This window comes from Balaenoptera musculus, chromosome 14, assembly GCF_009873245.2.
Source record: "Balaenoptera musculus isolate JJ_BM4_2016_0621 chromosome 14, mBalMus1.pri.v3, whole genome shotgun sequence".
NCBI classification, from domain to species: domain Eukaryota; kingdom Metazoa; phylum Chordata; class Mammalia; order Artiodactyla; family Balaenopteridae; genus Balaenoptera; species Balaenoptera musculus.
Window position 1 is genome coordinate 70,226,269 of NC_045798.1, and position 24,842 is coordinate 70,251,110.

Here is a 24,842-nt window from a genome sequence, read left to right on the forward strand (position 1 = left end):
GAGCGCCACGCATGCGCACCGCAAGCCAGCGCCATGTTGGGTCAGTTTGAAAGGGAGCGCGGGCGCCGCGCTCGGCTGTGAGGGCGGAGGAACGTGCGAGCTAGCGGAGCCTGAGGCTGGGCGGCGTCCGGGTCGGGGTGCTTTGTCGCGTCTCTCGTCGGGTGGCAGGCCAGGGCTTTGGGTGGAGAGTTGAGGACGTGTGCACTTTTCTCTCTTTTCGGGCCTTTGTCGGTGAGTTCGGCCGGAAAAGGGCGTGTATTTTTGAAAGGCGTCCCATACTTTGACAGCCCGAGGGGAGGGGAGGGCTGTCTCCCGAGGGAGGGGGCGGGATGAGAGTCCCGGTGGAAAGCGGGCAACTTTAGGGGGGAGGGTCGCGGAACTGGACGGAGAGGACCTGACCTGGACCTCGAGGCGCTGTCGGCGATAGAAGCGGGCGGGGAGGCAGGGTCTTGGGCTTTAGGGGCCGTCACCTTGGCAAAACTGTCCGCTCGCTCTTGTTGTCTGATGAATGGTTTGTGAGAAGCCTGTGTCTGGGACTGCGCTGGTGGGGTGGGTGGGTGCTGGAATCCCCCAGGGAGGTGTTTCCTAGTTAAGGGCGGAAGCTTTGAAGCCGAAGATGCTCCGCTGCGGGGGCGCCAGCGATCTTCTCTTTCCAGGGTCATTAATTCTTGTCTTTTTGCTGCAGAACAAACACATGTTCATTTTCATAACGTAAATCACAGAGCTGTTATTTCTAAGAGTTGCTCTTCGTTTCCTGTGAGCTATTCTCATTGGCAATTTAACGCTCTACGTTCTGTTTTTGAATGAAAGGTAGTAGAAATCTCTGGCAACTCGTGCTAACGTTCTATTCGTCGGAATGATGGATTTCCTTTTGGAGATACACCCGGAAGTGTTAACGGAAGAAATGGTAAGATGCAGGGAATTTGCTTCCAAATAATTCTGTGGCGGAAGTGAGGAGAAGTGGGTGGATAGAGTTTCGTTGTGTTGGTAGTTGAAGCAGGATGATGGGTGCATAGGAGTTGATTCAACTTTTCTTTCTTCTTTGGTGTACTTTTGGAAACTTTGCACAATAAAAATTCGGTTGTGGATTTTCTTTTTGCCTCCTGTGAATTAAGATAAATATTATTACCCACTTACTGAGAACTATAATCCTATTTCCCTCTTACTGAGAACTATAATCCAACAGCTTTCCCTTTTAGGGTTTTGTTTTCGTTTTCAAGGTTTTGTAAAATAAATGATAAAATCGGTAACCTGTCCTGTGTTGGAATAAGGGAGGAAACGTTTGGTCAGGTTTGTTATCCAAGCAATATTTACTTGAGAAAAGTTAAAATCATTAGTGAGAGGGGTGAAGAAAGGGCAGAGCTGACTTGGCCTAACCATTCTTTAGAGGTATACCAATAGTATCACAGCATTCAGGGAAATCAGAGGCTAAATAACCATTATCTTATGTTCTGCTGCTGCTTGCGCTGACTAGTGTCAGCTCTGACCTTTACTCTTTTCTTCTTAAACGGAAAACTTTCTCAATATTTTAAAGTCAAATTTGACAGTTATTAAGATTACATTAAAAGTTGTTAAAACTTAAACATGCCAAAAATTATAGCCAACAATTAAACGTATTAATTTTATAACATCATAGCATGTGTTAAGTCCTAGACATTAAGCTTTCATTTTTACTTCAGAAAATCCATTGATTTAATTCTAAAAGAATGTCATATTATTTACTGAAGTAGTGCCTGTTCATTCTGTTATTTCTTAGGTTTTCAAATATAGATCCTATTGTTGCTATATTAAGGTAGGCTGGAATTCTCTCAATTTTAATAATGGAAAAACAGATGAATACATTAAGGCAATTTCCAAACTATTAAGTCTCCTCTGAAAGAGAGGTGGGCTGAATCCATTTTACATAAGAATTGAAAATAGTGAGGATAGTATCAAAAATGAATGTCAGAAAACGATTATTAACAGTTTATTTTAGGAAAAGAGCATTTTGCTAGCTCATTATATGGTAAGACTTGCAGTTTATTTCTTTATAGATGAATATTGTAAATTATTTTGTTTTCTCAAGTCTTGGGGGAAGGGGTTGGCTAAAGTTACATATTGGCATTTAAAATGTTGAAGGTGGGTATTCTCCATTGTTCCTTCTTGTTTCAGCTACGTCATTTGATGCCTTTTAAAAATTTATCAGGCACCTACTATGTGCAGCAAATGGTGGTAGGCTTAAGAATTGAAAAATATTTTGTATAGGGGAATGTTAGGTATTGTGATGTCATAGACTATATCAGCATAAGAAAAGACTGTACATCAGTAGTTTTTAGGACTTTAAAAAAAAAAGTGCGTATTCTTCCCTTGGTACTTTCTATACATAGTCGTAGATGATTTTTGTGTACATAATTCCAGGCACATAGTAGGTGATCAATAAATGTTTTCTAAATTGATGATGAAGGAATTCACAATAATTAAAACAGATAATCTATAATGTGCATTACCTAAAAATAATTTATAGATAATGGATTTTATTTTTTAAAGAAAGTTATAAAACGTTTACAGATTTAGTAATTTCTCTGTGTATAGCTATTATTCCTTTTAATTGGAACTTTAACCTCTTGTTTTTGTATTACAGTTGTTTCTAAGAGAAATGGGTAGAAATAACCCATTTTGAGGAAGCCATGGCAAAATTAAATACAAAGCGCAGAGTTTGTTCTCGGGAATCTTCAGTATCTTCTCTGTTAGCAAGCTGCAACCTGAGTGGTAGTAATTCCTCTAACTCTGATGGCTTTTTTCAGTATAAGGATAGACTGTACAGTTCTGCATCTCAGGCTCTACAGGCCTATATTGATGATTTTGATCTAAGCCAAATGTATCTTGGTGCAAGCACTGGAAAGATTAACATCGATAAATATTCTGCTAATGTGCCAGAATTCTCCAACTATGTTTATAAACCAAACAATGGTATGCTTTATTCTTTGTTTTCTTTTTGCCTACCGATTTAAAGCATTTTGAGAGATGTATTGTAGCCTTGGAAAACTAAATGCTTTTTTTGGTTCTTTTGGGGTAAAAATGACTTGTAATATTGAGATCTGGATGTATTTCTTAAATGATTCTGTAACTTTCTGGTTCTCAGGAGTTTTCAGGTAAGATCCCCTTTTGACCTTGGAGGCGAAGATCATGAAATGTAACTAATAATAGTAGCTGGCTGATCCTAAACCCTTAGGCCATTCTATTGTAGCATAGTGGAAAGAGCATTGACTTGGTGGTTCTAGCTTTCGTTAACTAGCTTAATGACTTTAAACAAATCTCAGCCTTTCAGAATTTATACTTGATCAATTCCAGTTGATGGGATAGGGCTATATTAGTCTTCCTGATCTGTATTCTGTGGGACAGTAATATTCACAAGATGTTAAGGGTTTTTCCTTGGTAAGGTTTCCGTGAATACAAGTTTGGAAAATGCATCTGTTGATAATCCAGTTAACACTTTACTGAGCACTTACAGAATGGCCCCTAGTGTGGAAAAAGTTTACATTCTACTCTTAGAAGTGGGTAATATATTCCAGAAGGGAAAATGGCAAACATGATTCTTAATTCTTAATTTTCATTTACTGTTGAATATTATGAAGTATTTTTATATGTGATACAGGAAGATAAACAGAACTATGCTTTGTTTTTCAGCTTTTGAAAATCTTGATGACAAAAAAGATTTGTCCTTATCCTGTAGAGGACAGACTATTAATGACATGGACTCTGTTAGCCTAACAACTGATGATCTATTAAAACTTCCAGCAGATGGATCATTTTCTTTCACTTATGTTGGAGCAGGTCACGGAATTAGCAAGAAAAGCAAGAAACGTACTGGAAGACTGAGTTCATCCAACAGGGAAAAGAATCAAAATATTCAAGAACCAGCCTCTCTCCTGGGCAAGGATAACTTAGTTACCCCAGTTGTATACACAAATGTAAAAGGAAAGCAATGTGGTAGGCTGAAAAACCCAAAACTTGTGAAAAAGGCTAATAAATGTGTTTCTGTACCATCTTTATCTTTTAACAAGAAATCATCTTTTAGGGACAGTTCAGAACACAATCTTGAAAAGAATTACCCAAGATGGCTCACTAGCCAGAAGTCTGACCTTAACGTTTCAGGGATAACGAGTATACCGGATTTCAAATACCCAGTCTGGCTCTACAATCAAGACTTGCTGCCCGATACAAATAGTCAAAGGATTTATCAAATATTTAAAGAAGATCACTGTTCCCCTAGGCATAGTTACCAGGCACAAAGAACTTCTCGGCGAATGAATGAATTAGATTGTTTTGAATATTCTTCTGAATCTTCAAACAATTCACATTCCTTGAGTGATGATAAAGGATTAGTTAATGAATATAAATGTGATTCTGAACATAGCCAATGGCAGTGTGACAATCCACTTCTCCCAGGATCCGAAAAGCCATTCAGTGGTAATTGTTTTGTTTTGTTGTTTTTAGGAACCAAAGAAAGTGCTGTAAATTTGACCTCACATCTAGGAGTTTTTATGTCATATTCTTGATGTAACCATCAAGTGATATATCTGTTTTGAACTCTTATGGTCTTCATTTATGTAGCATTTTGTGACTGGAAAATGTCTTTTCTTTTTTTCTTTGTGTCACAACAAATGTCACATTTTAACATAGCTTGCTATTACAGATATGTGTATATTCCAAATTATCTGAAGTCTTGTTGCCTTTGTGAGGTTTTGCTGTTTTTTGCATTTATTTCTTTTCTTAAAGAATTAATGTGATCTTTTAAATTAGGTGACAGAATTGAATTGCTTATCCTGAAGGCCAAGAGAAATCTAGAGCATTGTACTGAAGAATTACCAAAGTCTATGAAAAAGGATGACAGTCCTTGTTCATTAGATAAACTTGAAGCAGAAAGATCATGGGAAAATATTCCTGTTACTTTGTAAGTAAGTTACAATAGAAAAACTATTCAGTTTTCCAAATGAAGAATGTCATGTGAACATCTGATTTATCTTTTAAGTAGCAATGATAATTAACAGTGGTAATAACATGGTAATTCTGTAGAGCATAGCTTTCAGTGTTGCTTGCTTTAAATTGCATTTTTCATTTGTTACCACAAGATGGCATAATATTTCATAACTTTAAGTACATTATATAATTTTTGTCTTTCTTACATGGTCCTTTTGTTGCACTGTAAAATATTGATATATATTAAATATGAGGAATTAGAACCAAAAGCAGCTATTTTGCAAATGGAGAAGGCTATGAAATTCTTGTTACTTTTTTTATTTTAAGTTTTTTCTTCCTCTATATTCTCTCCATGTGTTAGGGTTATTCATTTCATTTACAGTTTATTTTCTTAGTCATTATTTTCTGTAAATAATGGTACATTTTCTTGTATGGTAAATGTTTGAAGTTTCTAAGATTGTTTTCATTTGTGTACTTAACCTTTCTATGCCATAGTTTCTCAGAATAATTTAAAAAGTGTTTACCTAGATACCTGTGAACGTGAGTATAGAGGAAGAATCAAGAGCTTAGGTAGGAAAGTTTCTTTTAGTGATATTATTACATGTATATTCATAAGAAATGCATTCTTGGTAATCCTGTATCCTGCCTTAGGCTCTGATAATTTATTATCTTCAGTTTTCTAAGCCTTCATTCTGTTATAGACAGAGTCTGTTAATTCCTGAATCCTTTTTTTGATTACTTCTCAGTTGAGCATCTTATTTCTTTGTAAGTGGACACTGACTAATTCTAGTTTGGAATCTTGGCTCTGTCACTTCCTTGCTGAGACTCTGTACAAATTACTTCTGCTTTGGGGTTGTGAGGATTCAGTTGATTAGAAAATAAATATATAGCACTATGTACAATAGCCAGGACAGGGAAGCAACCTAAGTGTCCATCGACAGATGAATGGATAAAGAAGATGTGGCACATATGTACAATGGAATATTACTCAGCCATAATAAGAAGTAAAATTGAGTTATTTGTAGTGAGGTGGATGGACCTAGAATCTGTCATACAGAGTGAAGTAAGTCAGAAAGAGAAAAACAAATACCGTATGCTAGCGCATATATATGGAATCTAAAAAAATATATATGGTTCTGATGAACCGAGGGGCAGGACAGGAATAAAGATGTAGAGAATGGACTTGAGGACATGGGGAGGAGGAAGGGTAAGGTGGGACGAAGTGAGACAGTAGTATTGACATATATACACTACCAAATGTAAAATTAGTGGGAAGCAGCTGCATCGCACCGGGAGATCAGCTCGGTGCTTTGTGACCACCTAGAGGGGTGGGATAGGGAGGGTGGGAGGGAGACACAAGAGGGAGGGGATGTGGGGGTATATGTATACATATAGGTGACTCACTTTGTTATACAGCAGAAACTAACACACCATTGTAAAGCAATTATACTCCAATAAAGATGTTAAAAAAATAAGTAAATATAAGGTACTCAGGACAGTTTCTGATTTATGATGCTCTCTTATAAATTGTAATAGTGGCGATGATCATCCAGAATATTTTTTGTTTGTTTAGCTTCATTTCACACTTGTTGGTTCATTAATATCTTTTAAAAAAAAAAACTTGGGTTAATAATTAGCTCACTTAATTCTTAAACTTATCTTTCATGTTTACTAATTTCTTATTTTCTTATCAGTTGGTTGTATTTGTATTTGTACCTGTATTTGTAAAATCCTATAGCTGCAATACTTTGCTTTCAAATGGAACCAAAATGGGTGTGCAGATCATATCAGAGATGCTTAAATTAAGAGTAAAATTTTTGAATGCATCAAATGTATTTTGTAATTAGATACTATGACTTCTGACTTGTATAATTATTATTAATGGTTTGCCCTAGTACCTTATGGTACAGTAGTTGATTTTTGGAAGTTTAAATTCATATTATGATGGTTATGTTTTACATTAAATTAATGATGGTGTGAGAAGAAGGAATAGACCTGACTTCAGTGTGATAATGACAAATTATTAATCTGTCATCAGAAACAAAATTGACTGGGAAATACTCAAAGTAGTGTACTGAGAGATAGAATAACTACAACCAGACAATTTTTTTTTTTTGGTTTAACTTGTTATAATGGAAAATTTCAAAGAAATACAAAAGTATAAGAATAGTATAATGATTCCCCATGTATCCAGCACCCATCTTCTATAATCAGGTAAATGCTTTTTTGTTGATAGTGGATGTACAAACTCTTTGGTAAAGAATGGGAGAAAAGACTACTTGGAAGCGAGAAAAAGTTCCTAGTAAATTACAAATCAATGAGTCAGTAATGAAGTGCTGCCAATTATTGAGAAAAAATTAGCATTGTGACATTTAAATGTTATAAGAAGATTCTTAGATATCTGAGTACTTGAGTTAGAGACACATCTTATATTGGTATATAAATGAAAAAGATAAAATGAGTTTCTTTATTCTCTGTAACTAATAGAATTTGGTTTGGGGAAAATTTTTACTTTTGCTGGGGATGCCCTTTCCTTCTGCTTGAACATCAAGATAGAAACTATTATTTATTGAGCTCTATTCAATGTACCAGGTATATAGGGTTAATTTATGCAATACTTCTGTGACATAAGTGGGACTACAAATGTAGAAACTGAAGTTAAAAGTTTTGTGAAGTCATATAAGTGAGTGGGACTGGTATTTGAACTCAGGAATTTTAATTTCAGAATTGATCCTTCTCCCACTTTAATCTGTCCTCTATATTAATATGTGCCAGTTCTGGGGGAGAAGTCTGTCCTATTGCTTTGACGTAGAAGAACATGTAACTGCCATCCCAGTAGAAACTGTTAATAAATTTCTGGGAGTTTTGTGTATTAATATTGACTAACAATGTTTAATTGGAAAAATGCACTGCTTATTTCAAACGAGCTTTTGGAGGATACTTATATTTGAAGGCTTATTTGTTTAGTTGAAGACTAATGTCTTCAGTTTCTTTATAGTTTTTCCTTAAAGCTTTAAAGGAGAAGCAAGGAGATAGGGAGGGATGAAGGAAGAAGTTTAGGGAGAAGATGAAGGAATCACCAAGCAGCATCAATATGAATCCTAATGGTTATTTAGTGGTGACCACTTTAATTTAAATGATAACCATCAGTTATATACTGTCTAATTTTTGTAAATTGGGAACTTATTTGCTGTCTCGTATCCTTAAATCCTAGCAAATCTCCTGTTCCGGTTAACTCTGATGATAGTCTTCAACAAACTTCAAGGGCAAAGTATGCTGACGGGTTCCTTGAAGACTTTTTAAATAATGATAATCAGGTGGGTGATGTTAAATCTTTTTAACTTATTAAAAGAATATTTATGACTAATATATATAGATATTAATTTCTAAGTTATTTAGATAGTATAAAACAAAAAATGACTCAAATCCCTTCTTCTCCAACACACATCCATAAAACCATCACTCCTAGAATTATTGATGATTTTATTTTAGTATTCTAAAGTAGAGTGACCTGGGATTGAACTCTACAGGGAGCCTAAATTGTCATTACAATGGTTTTTTTTTTTTTTTTTTCTGGAAAACATATAAAACAGACCCTTATAGAGTAAATTATATTTTCCCATAGGGCAGTTTCTTATTGAGAGTTATGTTTCTAAGATACAATTATACATCCCTATGATTTAAAATGGGAAATTTATTATCCAGTTTTATAAAATCAGCATATGTGTATCTTGCAAGTAACACTAAAATGAAGTGTAAATGTGTATATATACACATAAGGAATGATATATAATATGATTTAGAAATATAAGCCATGGCTGTTAAATATTGAAATACACTTTTGATATTTTAACATCTGGAAGATTTGAGAGATTGAACACTCAAAACAAAAATTAGCTAAAAATTTTAATACAATATATATCTTTTCCTTCAGTGAAATTTACTAGAGAAAATAGAGGCTGTCAGAATATGTCTGACCTTAGAGCTCTTTTTTTTTTTTTTTTTTTTTTTTTAATATTTATTTTGTCTGTACTGGGTCTTAGTTGTGGGATGCAGGGTTGCAGACTCCTTAGTTGTGGCATGCATGTGGGATCTGGTTTCCCAACCAGGGATTGAACCCGGGCCCCCTGCGTTGGGAGTGCAGAGTCTTACCCACTGGACCACCGGGGAAGTCCCTGACCTTAGAGCTCTGTATAAGATACTATAGCAGATGCTGATTAAGTGAAGCTTAATCATCAAATATTTATTTGCCAAATATTTAGATACCAAGCACTTTTCTAGGAACTGTATTCCTGATAGTAAATAAGAGAGAAGAATCCTTGCATCTTGGATTTTTTATTCCAAGTTGGAGAGATAAGCTATATCAAAATGTAATATATAAGGGAGTACTACAAATGTTGTGAAGAAAAATTACTTGGGATAGAGAAATTTTAACTGGAGTAGGTAGGAATGGCCTCTCTAGAGAGGTGATATTTGCGCCAAAACCTAAAATGGGTGAATAAGCCATGTATGTACCCATAGGGAAGTAACTTTACATGTAGAGTGAATAGTAAGTGCAGACACCCCAAGGCAGAAAAGTGTTTGGCATGTTCAAGGAATATCAGAGTCCAGTCAGTGTAGCTCAATCAGAATGAACAAGGAAGAATGGTTAAGAGGTAAGATGGAGAGGTAACCAGGAGTCAGATCATGTAGCTATGTAAGCAATGGAATGAAGATTTTACGTTTTATTTCAGCTAGATGAGAAGTCACTGGAGTACTTTGGAGGAATGAAATTATCAGATCTACATTCTAAAATATAAACAGGCAGCTGTATGGAACATAGACCTTGAAAGGAGCTAGAGGAGGACAGGGAACCCAGTTAGGAGGCTTTTGCAGTCTTCCAGGATAGGGATTGTAAAGGCTTGGGTTAGGTGGGTACATTGGAGGTGGTCAGAAATATTTTGAAATTATTTTGAAGGTGACCTTGTAGGATGGAGATAGAGAGGATTCAAAGGATGAGTCCAAGATGTTTGAGCCAAGCAACTAAAGGATTGGGTGGTGCAATTTACTTGGGTAAGGACCGCTGGTAGAGGCACAAATTTGCGTAAGTTTTTCAAAGTTTGTGATGGATGACTGTTAAATACTAACCAACTAATCCCTTTTCTTATGCCTTTACACACACAACCTCACTACCACGGTGTTTTTTTATTTTTAAATAATTTTAGATGTACAGAAAGTTGCCAAAATAATACAGGTCGTTCCTGTCACCCTTCTCCCAGCTTCCCTAATGTTAACATCTCATATCATAATGATCACATAGGCCCAGTACTGTTACCTGAACTACAGACCTTATTCTGATTTCACCAGTTTTTCTACCAATGTCTTGTTGCAGGATACAGCATTGCATTTAGTTGTCATGTCTTCTTAGTTTACTTCAGTCTGGCAGTTCCTCAGTCCTTCCTTGTCTGTCATGACCTTGACACTTTTGAAGAGTTACTGGTCAGCTGGTTTTTTTGTAGATAGTTCCTCAGTTGGGTTTATCTGAAGTTTTCTCATGATTAGAATGAGGTTATGAATTTTTGGCAAGAATGCAACAGAAATCATGCTGTGCCCTTCTCAGTGCATCATATCAGAGGGTTCATGATATATTGATATCATTGGTAATATTGATATGTTCTTTAGTTCAGGCTGCTGTAGTAAATATGCCATAGACCAGGTGGCTTAAATAGCAAACATTTATTTTTCACAGTTCTGGAGGCTGAGAAGTCCAGATGAAGGTGTCTGGTGAGATCCTGCTTCCTAGTTTGCAGATGGTCATCTTCTCCTTGTATTTTCACACGGCAGAGAGCAGAGAGGGAGAAAGCTCTCTGTTTCTCTTCTTATAAGGGCACTAATCCCACTCGTGAGAGTTCCACCTTCATGACCTAGTTACCTCACAGAAGCCTCTCCTCCAAATACTGTCACATTGAGATTAGGCTTCAACATTTGAATTGTAAGGGGACACAAACATTCAGTCTAGAGCAATATATTAATACAATAATATGTAATATATAAAATTATAATATATTAATACTTGTGATGTTAGTCTTGAACACGTGGTGCCTACTGGTTTTCTCTTTAGTAAAATCATGGTTTCCCTGGTAATTAATAAATATCGTAGGGGAGATACTGTGAGACTATGCAAGTAGTCTCAAACTTTCATCTACTAATTTAGTATCCATTGGTGGATATTGACTTTTTGTCTGCATTATTAATTGAAATTCTTGTATAATGAAGAGCTATTCCTTCTCCCCCATTTATTTATTAAACTATTTATATTAGGACTCATAGATATTTATTTTATTCTAGGTTTAATAGAATACAATATTATTACTTATTTTGTTGCTTAAATTGTTTTAGTTTAGGCCATAAAGAGTTGCTCCTGTGTCCTTTTGACACATCCCTGTGCTTTTTTGAGCACTTCTCTGAGGAGCCATGGTTCTTTTTATTGGAAAATGGTGTTTAGAAACTAAGATCTAGGCACTAGGTGTGCTTATTGCTGCTGGGTTTTTATTTATTCTAGACTTTCTCAGCAGGCAGACTTAGGAAACATAAGTTTACTAAGCCACGCATGCACACATACATATTTGTATATCTATTTCCATATGTATATTTTATATGTAGGTATAAAATCATGAGTTCGTACTGATACTACTGATTCTAGTCCAATACCACAGGGTTTGTTTTAGCCCCTCTGTTCCTTATTTGTAACTTCTTTCTCATCTGGTGAGAATCTTTACTCTTATTATCTATAATAGGTTTACTTATTTTTTCAATCTTAGCGTATGCATAGTTTCAGAATTGCTAACCCATACTGCTGTAAGAAACACATTTACTAATTAGATTATATTATTTGTATATGGTTCTTTTTGTCTTTTGCCTTACAATATCTAGTCAAAATATTCTTTTCCAAAGTTACCGTGGTTAATTATTTTCTGCCCAACTCCTTTCAGTGTGGTCATGTTGTTCATTTGTAATGCTGTTAGGTGGCTCATTTTTTTATTGTGTAAATTGGGTTATTCCCACATTTTATGTGGTTTAAATAATTTTTTTTTTTTAAAGTAAAACATTTTTTTTTTAAACTTTTTTTGGGTTTATTTATTTATTTATTTATGGCTGTGTTGGGTCTTCGTTTCTGTGCAAGGGCTTTCTCTAGTTGCGGCAAGTGGGGGCCACTCTTCATCGCGGTGTGTGGGCCTCTCACTGTCGTGGCCTCTCTTGTTGTGGAGCACAGGCTCCAGACGCGCAGGCTCAGTAAATTGTGGCTCACGGGCCTAGTTGCTCCGCGGCATGTGGGATCTTCCCAGACCAGGGCTCGAACCCGTGTGCCCTGCATTGGCAGGCAGATTCTCAACCACTGCGCCACCAGGGAAGGCCCAATAATTGTTTTTTGAATACGTGAAACATTACTATAGTTCTGAGAGTCAGAGCTATACTATACAAAAAGACGTACTCAGAGACATTCACTATAAGGATTTAATGAGGAGTCTCAGAACAAATTCTATCAAACATACCAACGTTTATTAAACATTCATTCGTGAATGGCACAGAACAGTTCATATAATCTGTTTTGTAGTTTTCTTTTTTGGTATTCTGACCCAAATTTTGCCTGAAAAGTTCACTCAAGGCAGACATAGCAAATTGCAGAGGCAAGCTTTTGTAACTTTTATGGTTGGCATTAAGCAACCTGAATTTCTTCTAAACCAGTGGCTGGATGCAGATCATTTAGAGATAATGCCTCAGGTGCTGTCTCCAAGGTTGTAGGAGTATAAGCGGAACTGGATCCTTATGCCCTGTTTCTTTTTCTTTCTTTTTAAATTTTGGTAAAATATATAAAATATTTACTATTTTGACCATTTTTAAGTATGTAGTTCTGTGCAATAAGTACCTTCACATTGTTGTGCAACCATCACCACTATCTATCTCTAGAACTTTTTCAGCTTTACCAACTGAAACTTTGTACCCACTAAACACTAACTCGCCATCCTCCTTTACCCCCAGCCTCTGCTCGCACCATTCTACTTTCTGTCTCTATGAATTTGATTATTCTAGGAATCATATATCTTTTAGTCTGCTGAGGCTGCCATAACAAAATACCATAGACTGGGTGGCTTAAACAACAGATATTTGGTTCTCACAGTTTTGGAGGTGGGGGAATCTAAGATCAAGGTGCTGACTGATTCTGTTACTGGTGAAGGCTCTCTCCCTGGCTTGCATATAAGCCACCTTCCCACTTTGTCCTAACATGGCCTTTCCTTGAGCTCTTAAGTGTCTCTTTATGAGGATGCTAATCCTATGGTTTCAGGGTCCCACCCTTATGACCTCACTTAACCTTGATAACCTCCTTATAACCTTATCTCTAAATACAGCCACATTCCAGGTTAGGGCTTCACCATGAATTCTGGGGGGGGACACAATTCAATCCATAGCATCGTATAAGAAGACTCATACTATAGCGTTCCTTTTGTTACTGGCTTATTTCACTTAGCATAATGTCTTCAAGGTTCATCCATGTTGTATCATCTGTCAGAATTTCCTTCCTTTCTTAGATTGAATAATACACCATTGTGTGTATGTATCATGTTTTGTTTATCCATTTATCTGTTGATGGACACTTAGGTTGCTTCCACCTTTTGACTGTTGTGAATAATGCTGCTATGAACATAGGTGTACAAATATCTGCTTGAATCTCTGCTTTCACTTCTTTTGGGTATATACTCGGGGAGTTGCAGGATCATTGTGGTAAGTCTATATTTAGTTTTTTGAGGAATTACCATACTGTTTTCCACAGGAGCTGCACCATTTTATTACGTTCCCACACCTTGTTTCTTATACCCTGTTCATATAACTGTGGAGAGTGCCTTTAAAATATTTTTGGCCACTATGCTTAACTTCGTATATATGTTATACTGTCTATGTTGAAATATTTTAAATCATAGACATCTTAAGAGGCCTATTTTCCACTTTGTGGATGATTATCAGGACACAGCAACTCATTTGAAAGATGTAAAAATAAAGGTAAGACTTTTAAAAAGAAGTTTAAAAATATCCTGTACAGGTTCTCTTAACTGACCACCTTATGTGGCTAAGTGCTGTTGCCTTCTTTGGATGCAGATAAGATCAGTGGTAATCGAGGTGTGAGTGTTTTTAAGGTAGCAAGGAATGTGTGGTCCTTAAAGAGGTGAAAAACCAGCATTCCCTGTGTGAAAACGTATTTGGAAGTGTGCAGAGAATATGATATTTGAAATTCTAGTCCTTGTTCAGCTGATAACCAGCATCATATACACACTTGAAAAGAGCATATTGACTTACCTGCTCTCTGAGAACCTTTCAGTTCTAAAAATCTATAATTTTAAATGTACTAAGTGAATGCATTGCAAATGTAAACATGTACCATTCATTTTAAAAGAACAAGGACTGGGAAGGATATGCCAAGCTGTTAATAATGATTGTCTTTAAGTGACTGGGTAAGGGGAGGCTTATGAGTTACAGCTTTGATTTGTTGGAACACTTTATTGACGTGTATTGTTTGGATTTTGCATTAATTTTATATTGTGGGGAAATAATACAAAATATAACTTTTCCCCTTCTGAATTTGGATGGTTCATCATTCATCTGTTTTAACTTTTAGAGCTGTACCCTTTCTGGAGGGAAACATCATGGTCCTGTTGAAGCCCTGAAACAAATGTTATTTAATCTTCAAGCAGTGCAAGAAAGTTTTAATCAGAATAAAACCACAGAGCCAAAAGGCGAAATTAAACAAGTAAGCACAAACTTAATTTATGAATTGAAATCTATGAAAGTGAATTGAGATCTGTGAAGGGTAAGATTTCCTCCTAGATCTTTCTTAGCTTGACCTCTAATTTTATGTTAATAAGCATGGTATATAACACATGTCGTAGAGTTGTACTGTTGTTATTCTTTTTTTTAGAAAGTAACTTACTCAAATTTAACACTGTAAGATTTTTGCAGTTGTGTACCCCTGAATGGATTGTTCTATTAAGTTTATGGTTATAAATACAACATCGTATTTAGATACGATGTTATTAAAACTGTAGATGAAAGGATTGTAAGAGTTGTTTTTTAATGCCCTACAAAATTATTCTGTCTAGTCCAACTTCTTGTGTTTATATTTGAGGTGGCCTAGGGAACCTTTCAACATTAGACTTCTCCCCATAACCTTTGTCATCTGAAGTTTAATTTTGTTACCATGTGTTTATTGACTCTTAATACGGTTATGTAAAGTTTTATTTTAAAGTAGTGTGTTTTTGTGTATTTCCTAGGAATTTGGAAATCTGTTTCTGCTTTGGGCTGATATTTCATAGGGGTCGAATTTTCCTCACAGTAGTATAGTGTTTACAAACCTAGCTTATGTTCTCCCAAGCCTGATTGTGAATTCTAATTCTGCCACTTACTAGCAAGTGCAGTATTTGTACAGATCACTTAACCTCCTTAATTTCAGTTTCCTCTTCTGTAAAATGAGATTGTTGAGAAGACAAATTGAAACAAACTATAGAAAGTACTTATTATAGTGCTTGGCACCTGGTAAAAACTTAATACCTGGAAAATACTTAATACATTTTAATTGATATTGTTTATTTTGTTATTCAGTAGAGCTTTACAAAATTCAGTTTTCATTACAAGTGAGTGGACTAGATTTTAGGAACTATCACATGCTACTCACTTAAGTTGTATTTCTTAATTTTTCTCTTTACATTCTAATGATCATAACACTAACATACAGTGCAATCCATCCTTCTTTTCCTTCCCCTTTTAAACATTCTTGAGATAAAGCCTTGTTCAGTAAAGTCATAATTTCAAGCCAAGATTTGATATTTAATGAACAAACATTTAGAAGCATACTTTAGGACAGTTGCAAGATGAAAAAGTTGTAGTATTTTTAGAATAAAAAAGTATATATAGGGCTTCCCTGGTGGCACAGTGGTTGAGAATCTGCCTGCCAATGCAGGGGACACGGGTTCGAGCCCTGGTCTGGGAAGATTCCACATGCCGCGGAGCAACTGGGCCCGTGAGCCACAATTACTGAGCCTGCGTGTCTGGAGCCTGGGCTCCGCAACGAGAGGCCGTGATAGTGAGAGGCCCACGCACCGCGATGAAGAGTGGTCCCCACTTGCCGCAACTAGAGAAAGCCCTCGCACAGAAACGAAGACCCAACACAACCATAAATAAAAATAAATAAATAGAATTAAATAGCACTTGGCAAACAAAGAGAGGGAAGAAAAATATAGTTATAAAAAAATAAAAATAAAATAAAAAATAAAAATGTATGTATATATATTTAATACTTTACTGAAAATTATTTGCTTAGAATTATTTCCTTGGGAATGCAGACAGTATTTTTAATGTTCTTATTAATCACACATATTAAATAGCATTTAAGTTTATAATTATATAATATTTTCACTGTTTTATTATATTTGGTGTTTTTAATAATAGGTTTCAGAAGATGATTTCTCGAAATTACAGTTGAAGGAAAGTATGGCTCCTATTAATAGGTCACTTCAAAAGTAAGTGTTCTCTGTTAATTTCTGAGTATGTTATGGATACAAACATCTCTGATTGAAATCAGAAGGTTACAGGATGGAATTAAAGTAGCTGGAAGAGGAGGTGTGCTAGGTATATTTAAGATTCTCGGAGCATATTGTTTAATCCTGAGATTTTCTCTTAAACTTGTGCTATTTTCTATTTAAAATGTTCTTAGGACCTAATGAGATAACTGTAGCACTTAAAGTATAATAGATGTGAATGGCCTAGAGAAATTCTCTTTTCATTTCTGAGTAATACCAACAATTTGAGATCGTATTGGTGTGGATATTCTGGAAGAACAACTTGTATGTGAAATGTGTTGTCATTTATTCCCTCTAGAAGAGATAAATAATCATAAGTAAGTATATCATTATTTGACATATCACCACAGAAATTTAAGTGGATATAGTGTCCTGGATATAAAGATAGGTCTAAATGCCCTAAGGTGTTAATCTACTTATTTTCTTAGTTACATATCTTAAAAAGTTGGGAAGAATTTCCTATAGTCATGATATTGGTAGAAGAGACGGGTATTTATTTTATGGATTTGATTGTGTGAATATGAAGTGCCCTAAAAACATGGAATACTGAGTTTAAGATTTTTCACTTTGTAACAAACACCATTTTGCTTGACTGTAAGTGGGGCTAAACAAATACGGTCTACCTTTTGTCCTTTCAGAATTTGCTTAGGATTCTCTTACCTAAGGAAGCGGTGGAAAAGTGAAACACTAGACATGTAAACTTATGACTCTAATTGTCATGATATATATGTATCATTTCTGTTTTCATACTTAAAAAAACATGTATATATGTGTGATTTTTTTTCCCCCTCTACTTATAGTATTCTGGGTAGAAATAATGCCTCTTTCTTTGTAGCTTGACATAGTCTTGGATATAGTGTTTCATATTTAGTAGGATTCAGTGAATAATGATACTAATAACTAACATTTATTGAACATTTACCAAGTATCAATGTTCTAAGTGCTTTTGTATGTAATTCATGTGATCTTCACAACCCTATGAGGTTAAGTACTATTATTATCTTCATAATACAGATCAAGTAATAAAAATCAAGTAATAAAGTAACTTGCCCAAGGTTACATAGCTAGTAAAACAGCACTGGGATTCATACCAGACTGCCTGATTCTATAGCCTGTGTTCCTAACACTCCTCTCATTAGTGATAGTGGTGCATTATTCTTTTAGACTAGGTGCAGTGCCTCAGTTGATTATCTAGGATAAAGATCTCGTTCTGCTTTAAAATTCAAAGTAGATGACCTCAAGCTTTGATACTGAACTTGTGTCATAGACTTAAATGTGTTTTCCGAGTTAAAGTTCATACCCTGGAAGATGTTTTTCTCGGTGAAAATGAGCCCTGAGCCATAAGTAATTAAATAACCACAAAAATTGATACTGATTATAGGTGCTTTTACCATTTTCTGTAATTTTTTTTGATAGTAGTAACTTCTTTCTAGCGTAGGCAATCAGTAGTCTTGCTACATGTAGAATGCCATTTTTAGAGAGTGAGATTCATGTTTTCTTAGATGGCTTTTAGCTTTTGATTCTGTTGGAGTAGCTGAAGCAATCTTAATTTGGCTTTTACTTTACATTTCAAAAGTATTATCAGTAAGGCATTTGTACTGTTAGGAAGTAAGTTTAGACTTACAAAAGCATGTTAGTACATTTTTCCCCATTATTTTCAGTCTTTAGATTGACTGTTTTAAGGATAATTTAAAATTAATTCAGTCTCAGAATTCCTCTTTCTAGACTGTAAAATGTTTTGTTTAGATTTATGGTCTTTTCATATTTTAAAATAAATAGACCCAACTTTTTCAGAAGTTACGGATTGTACCTTGGGTGCTTTCTTATTATGTTTCTCCCCATTCCTCAAATAACTGCTTTTGGGTTGCTGACTGGTTTTAAAATATCTTTCATTAGCCTTAGGAAACTCCAGGATCTTAGTGTGGGTTCTTTTTATTCCCTTGGAAACTCAGTTTTCTTATGTTCTCTCATTAGAAATAGCTGAGAAAGATTCATTGGATCTGAAGTATAAAATGATTGGTAGCAGCTTAAAATGTTATTTTTCCCAGAGGGATTTTGCTTTTAGTAGGAATCAAAGTTGTAATTGTTTTGTATCCCTATAACACTTAGCTTTGTCTTATGCATTTACATATTAAAATTATTATCTTTAAGCAGTGAAAAAATTGTAGTTTTTGAGCAAGGGCCTTTTCTAGAATCTTCTATTATGTCATGTAAGCTTAGGCTGGTCATAAAAAATGAGCAATTGTATATTGCTCGCATACTATAAAGGTGAGCAGTAGTAGACGATTGCAGAATCATCAGTCATCCAAAAAATTTTGGCTTCAGAATGTGTTGTTTTACATGTAATTTGGATATGAATGTGTAAGATTTTGTAATTCTCAATACTAAAGGCCATGCTGTGAAAACCAAACTTAATGATAGCTGGAAAATTGTCTCATTTCTCAGATGTCTTTTCTTGCTCAATTTTCTGGTCTTCATTCTATACTAGGGATAGACAGAATTAGCTCTCAGACTTGGAAAACTTGACCCTAAAGCAAATATTTTTCTTTATTCTAATGCACTCATACTTTACTTAGATCTAGGAAATAGTAGGCAGTTTGTTCTGAAAAGCCTTTCATTCAGTTCTTGCTGGATACTAGGCTGAATATAGGCCAGTAAACATAGTATTTAAGAGAACACCAGTATAGTAGTACTAGTAGAAAAACAAATGTAAGATGTCAATGAGTAAATTATAGCTAAATTGCCATCACATAATCAGTGTTACTGAGTTTCTGTGGGTTGATTAGTATTTACTTGAATGATCATCAATAGATACATTGTCACAATAAGAAATGAGTTTTTTAATTTCAGTTTTTAAGGTGAATGACTATTCAATGTTGTAATACAACCCTTAGGTTGATGTTTTCCCCATTAGCCTGCTTTTTCACTTTTTGAGAGAAGAAAATCAAGAATAATTTCCTTCTACAATTTTATCCTTCCCTTCTCCCTACACTTAACTTTGAAATACCAATCACTTTTGATAGACTCTTCTCTAAACAGATCGCTTTATTCTCAAAACGGGAGATAGAGGTTAGATGAAAGGAACTGCCAACTGATTGCGTAGCTGAGGTAGGGAGACTGAAGATTTCACACTTCTACTTAGCTTTTTTATTCCTTCCCATTATTACCCACTCCCCTTTCTACCTGACATTGTGCTTTAAAACCATAAAATATACTACATGGGATTAGAAAGGAAACCAGTTATAGTGAATTAACTATGAAAATATTAAAATACATTTCTAATTAGTAATATATGCTTCTCTTTATTGCATTTAAAATAAGAATACATTTAAAATACAGGTAAGTTAAAATTCATTTTGTAAAAACATGTATTAGTGTGAAGGCCTTTTGCATAACTTGAATAAAAGCATTAAACCATGGTGTGCTCTTTTACTTACCTTTCACATATTGATCAGCAAACAATTAAAGGGAATATTGGAAGGCATTGATGTCTGGGTTACCAGTGAGACTTCACTATTTGGTGGATGAACAACTAGACCTAAAGTTTTCTAATAGTTGGCCAGTTATGTCATATGAACTTTTGGACTGTAGACAGAAAGACTTAGAGGACGTATGTTTTAGCAGTGGGTTTAATAACTGTTGTAATTTTGTAACTATTATATAACTATTGTAATTTTGAAGTACTGATGAGTATAAAACATACTTGCAATGACTATAATGTGATATGAAAATACCTCTGATTTCTATGGCATATGAGGTCACAGATTTTGGCTGTTGCTTACATTCATAATGGAAGGAAATGCTAATTTAGAGATAGCATTTAGTGAAAATAAAGATGATTTTTTTCCCCATCCAATTTCATAGACCCTCTAAATCTAAAGGATCTGTTGACCCTCCGATTTGTAAACAATAACATCAGATTCTAGCCACTTGTCATCTTCTTTCTCTTGAATCACAGCCTGAAAAGGAAAAGGAAGATAAGCCCCAAGTATATTTACAGATTATCTTCTTCCTCATAAATATGTCTGTAGGAAGAAAATAATTCTTTAAGTAGAGAGATATTACTATAGGATGTAGAAATAATAAAGTCTAATTTTACCTCTGATTGCTTAGTAACTCTGGGTGAGTTATTGTCATTTAGTTAATGAAGATGACAATCTCAAAAATTAACAGAAGCTGCCAAAAGGATGGCAGAATTCAGATTCTTAATACATTTGAGTAAAAGTGTCTAAGAAATAGAGTACAGGGAAATAGACGTAATGCAGTAATTAACACTACTAATTTCCTCCATCTCCTTATCCTTGGTAAAGTGGAAGATGTATTTTATTTAATATACATCAGTTGAACCTGTGTTGGAGACTGTAGAATAAGGTGTTGTAGTCACCACCTTTCAGTAACTTCTCACTAATTTCTCACCTTAGAGATTACTGGTATATTATTTCTGTTTTTCTTGGTCTCTTATTTATCAGAGATCTGAAATATGGTTGATTAACTGATATTTTCTGAGTGATCCTCAAGGATCTGAAGGGTAAGGGAGAGGGAAAGCTGGAAGAATACTTTTAGAAGAAGACTGGAAACTTAAGGGCTCCTATCTTCTTGGTTTGTCTGAGGGCTGATTGAGAAAAACCAGGTTGTTGGTATAATACTACATTATTCAATGTAATTGTCATTTGTTTTCCCCCATGCTCAATAAAAATGAGTTTTCCTCAATTGTAACTGATTCTTTAGTGCTATTTCAATTTAGCTGCCTTGAATGTACATGTTAAAAATGAATTATGTCCTTTATTTCTTAAATGTTATACACAGTATATCAGAAGGTATCATTTCATTCTGCAAAGTACTTGAAAAAGATGCTTTAAGTGTGACACTAAATGATACCTATTATTGTTTCTTATTAGGCTACTTGGCACACTTTCAAAAAAAAAACCCTTAAATGTCAAACATATAATTTTTTAAAGTAAGTGTTTATAGAATTTTAGATGAATTATTTTAACCCTCAGTTATTCAGATTGCAAGGTTTTGTAACGAAAAATTTTCAGTTTTGATACTAAAACTATTCCATAAACTTATCTCTCATACTAATTTTGAAGTTAAGAAACAATGTAGTCACCATTTCTTTTTGCATTACCTATTCACTCCTTAATATTGGTTTATAACGTGTTTTATACTTTTTAATGAAGGGCTTTGCACCATTTATCTCGCCTGAGAGACCTGGTTGATGATTCCAGTGGGAAACAGTCACCGAAAATGTGAAGAGGAAAATAAAAGTCTAACCAATAAATAGTCACCACAGAACAAAAATGTATTTTTTTTCCTATTGCTTAAACTGACAAAGTAATTAGAAGCCATATATTATTCTGTGATTGGTTCAAGTATTATATATTTTTTAAAAACCAGACTTGAAAATGTCCATAGATTTTTGTGGCCTATCCTCATTTTGTGCCAAACTACCAGGAGGTGAACTAGAAGGACCCACACCATATGTCCTAGTCTGACTTTGGTCTTCAGGCTGTCAGATGTCTAATATTCGAAGATGGATGATTTCCATTCTTGAAGCTTACATGGACTTAACCTTCTTCAGCATCCTCATCATTTTATCATCTGATTCTGGATCATTAAGAAGCTTTTCCTGGTTTCTATCCAAAATCTCTTAAATAGACTCTTTTATAAAGTTAGCATCCACTTAAGGAGCTTGAGGAATGTCAAAATTGTTATGGTGTATCTTATCCATATGGAAGTATGTTACTTTCAAGTTTCATAAAGCAAACATTTAAGAATATGTTATATTTGTAAATAACATTAATTGATGCAGTGCTAAAAGGATGTTTTATATTGTGAATTCCAGGAAAACCTCATTTAATGAATGCTTTGATTCTATGTAAGATAATTTTGACAGTACTTGACAGTTTATAAAATATTTTGGGGGGGGGATATTTGAGATTTTAATATTTTGATATTATTTCCCAGATTTAAGTTTTGAGGTTAGCTCAAACTAGTAAAAACTATATCAGTGGCCAGTTGCTTTATGAAATTTGATAACTAAACTTAAGTGAATATGGAAAATCAGAAAGTAACTATTTTAAAGCTATTTTGTAAGTGCTGAACTTTCTTTAAAGCAAACTTTCTTTAGGGTTTGTCACTAGCTAGGACTGCTCTATAATTTTGCAACTTCTACCAAGTGAGCGTCTAATAAGCAGGAAGCATCTTTACCAACAAAATGAAGAAATAATTCATAAGACATGGCAAAGCATATTAAAAAAGCCTGATGAAATTAGAGAATAGGTATGTATACAAATAGTACAAATTAACACTACCCAAATTGGAGCGTTTTTGCTAATAAGTAGCTTCACTGTCAAATAGGAATTTCTAAGTACATTGGGTCAAAGAATTTTTCCCCCCAATTTAAAGCACTATCTAAGACCTTTGTTATAGAACTTACATGCCAAAAACTGTGGAGTCAATCCTGTCTTTTTTTCCTTGCCTAGTGCGTCAGTCACTGTACTATTCTTTTTGCCCAGTTTGAGAGTCACTTGCTAATAAGTTTGTTTTGTTTACTCTGTGGAGGTGTTTTTGCCACAGACATTCTATTTCTGATTATGGTCTTCTGCTTCACAGCAGATAGTTTGCATACAATCAAACAAGACATTACTTTTATGATTGAAATGTGGTTGGCCGTTAAAAGTGCAGATAGATTTTAAGTGGATGAACATAGATCTGAGCGGAGCATGTTCCAGCGAAATCCAGTATTCAACGACTTCTAAAGGCAGAGCAGACAAAGATATCAGATAATTACATATTATATGTTGATCAGATGTAATATGTTTAGTATACCTAGAAAGCATCTCCAAAGGGATTATTATGCTGTGTTGACTCTGAGTAGCACTGATTTGGTTAGTGCTCCCATTTGCAAGAACATATATCCAGTACTAAATAAGATAAGCCTGTTCTAAAATTTTGTTATAACTAGTATTTTAAGAAACTTGATTATACTTACCCTTTTGTATTAAATATGGAAGTTTAAGTTTTTTAGCAAAAAAGAGAACTTTATCTAAATGATTAATTCTAACCTTTCAAAAAAATATATAGGAGATTCAAACAAGAAAAAAATGTAAATGATAAATGTTCAATAAATTCTTTAAGGAATTGATTTAGTTAATTGTTAAATATTTCAGTATTTTTTATTTTGAGATTTCCAGAGGAAAAAAAGGAGACAACCGTATGGAGACTGCTGAGTTGGGAATTTAAAGCAGATGAGAACAATTAGATTTTAAAAATAGAATTGTGAATATAAAGTTTTATCAACCTTTTTCTCTCTTTTAGGTATATTGAAAAATATTAAATAGAAAAAGTGATAAAATTTTAATAAGACATTTCAGATCTTTAATTGAGCATGAAAAAATTTAACCTAATTCCAAAAATTATTTGAGATCAAGGGATAAAAGTGTGATGCATATGTGAAGACTTGAAACTCAACTGTATTTTCTTTATTATCAGTAAGAACTCTCAGTTTTTTCTGGGACAATTCATTTCAGCTTCATAGAGATTTCTGACCAAACTGAGGAACTCTGTCTTCTTGGGTTTGCTTGGGTTATATGTCTCTCTGGTTATGTTATTTCTTGTTGAAATTTATAAATGTGGATTTTGGGGGTTATTATTTTGTATTTAATGTTTGGGATAATGTCTTGTTAAATCATATGCAGTTATACCAAAATGTTGCCTGAAGATAAATCATGACAAGATTTCTTTTTTTCCCCCTATGTTTTGAATATGTGGAATCACTCATAACTGAATTTGTTTCCTTTTTTCCTGTCCCACCTTTCACTGTGTCTCAAAACCTCTGTTAGAAGTGCTCTCAAGAAGTAAACTTGACAATAGGCAAGTAGCATGAAAGGGAACAAAATTCATCTGTGGCTAAGATCATTTTCCTTTTTTGAACAAAAAAAATTAGTTTTTTACCCTCCCAGTTTATTCTACATTGTCCTTACAGTAGACCAGACATGTCTGCGTAACAACTTTTTTTTACAATGTAGCAACTTCGTTACATTAACCGAGACTAGTCCATTTGCCTCCTAATATTTATTTAACCCTTAACCATTCTTCCCCTCATTTTCAGTTCATACATCCAAAGACATCCTGACTAGTGTTTACAAGATACTGTTGTACACACCACCAATGTAATCTTACTGATTTATTTCAGCAAGTTTGCTGCAGCTAAATTGCTTTACTCAGATTCTCCCAGACTTTCTATGTATATTCTCACCTTTATGCATATTATTT

General features: G+C 34.6%; 1 protein-coding gene across 4 annotated transcripts; it reads left to right on the forward strand.

Annotated features, from left to right (window-relative positions):
- Positions 1–11: 11 nt before the first annotated feature.
- Positions 12–23,631, forward strand: C14H18orf54 (chromosome 14 C18orf54 homolog). 4 transcript variants are annotated; one of them, XM_036823937.1, is made up of 9 exons: positions 12–231; positions 811–907; positions 2,621–2,949; positions 3,667–4,449; positions 4,783–4,933; positions 8,174–8,276; positions 14,609–14,740; positions 16,435–16,505; positions 21,746–23,631. In XM_036823937.1, the coding sequence occupies exons 3-9, from the start codon at positions 2,667–2,669 to the stop codon at positions 21,816–21,818; spliced, it is 1,596 nt and encodes a 531-aa protein (XP_036679832.1). In that variant the 5' UTR covers positions 12–231; positions 811–907; positions 2,621–2,666; the 3' UTR covers positions 21,819–23,631. The 4 variants fall into 4 exon arrangements, 3 of the variants coding, with proteins under 3 accessions (XP_036679832.1, XP_036679835.1, XP_036679834.1); XR_005016253.1 differs by lacking the exon at positions 21,746–23,631 and adding an exon at positions 13,710–13,719 and having other exon boundaries at positions 31–231; XM_036823940.1 differs by lacking the exons at positions 14,609–14,740; positions 16,435–16,505; positions 21,746–23,631 and adding an exon at positions 13,917–13,968 and having other exon boundaries at positions 31–231.
- The last annotated feature ends 1,211 nt before the right edge of the window (positions 23,632–24,842 follow it).

Excerpts from the sequence above, each read along its gene's own strand:
- C14H18orf54 (XM_036823937.1), top strand. The coding sequence starts at position 2,667 with ATGGCAAAATTAAATACAAAGCGCAGAGTTTGTTCTCGGGAATCTTCA. Across the intron at positions 4,450-4,782 it reads ATCCGAAAAGCCATTCAGTG|GTGACAGAATTGAATTGCTT; the intron begins GTAATTGTTTTG and ends CTTTTAAATTAG. Across the intron at positions 4,934-8,173 it reads GAAAATATTCCTGTTACTTT|CAAATCTCCTGTTCCGGTTA; the intron begins GTAAGTAAGTTA and ends CTTAAATCCTAG.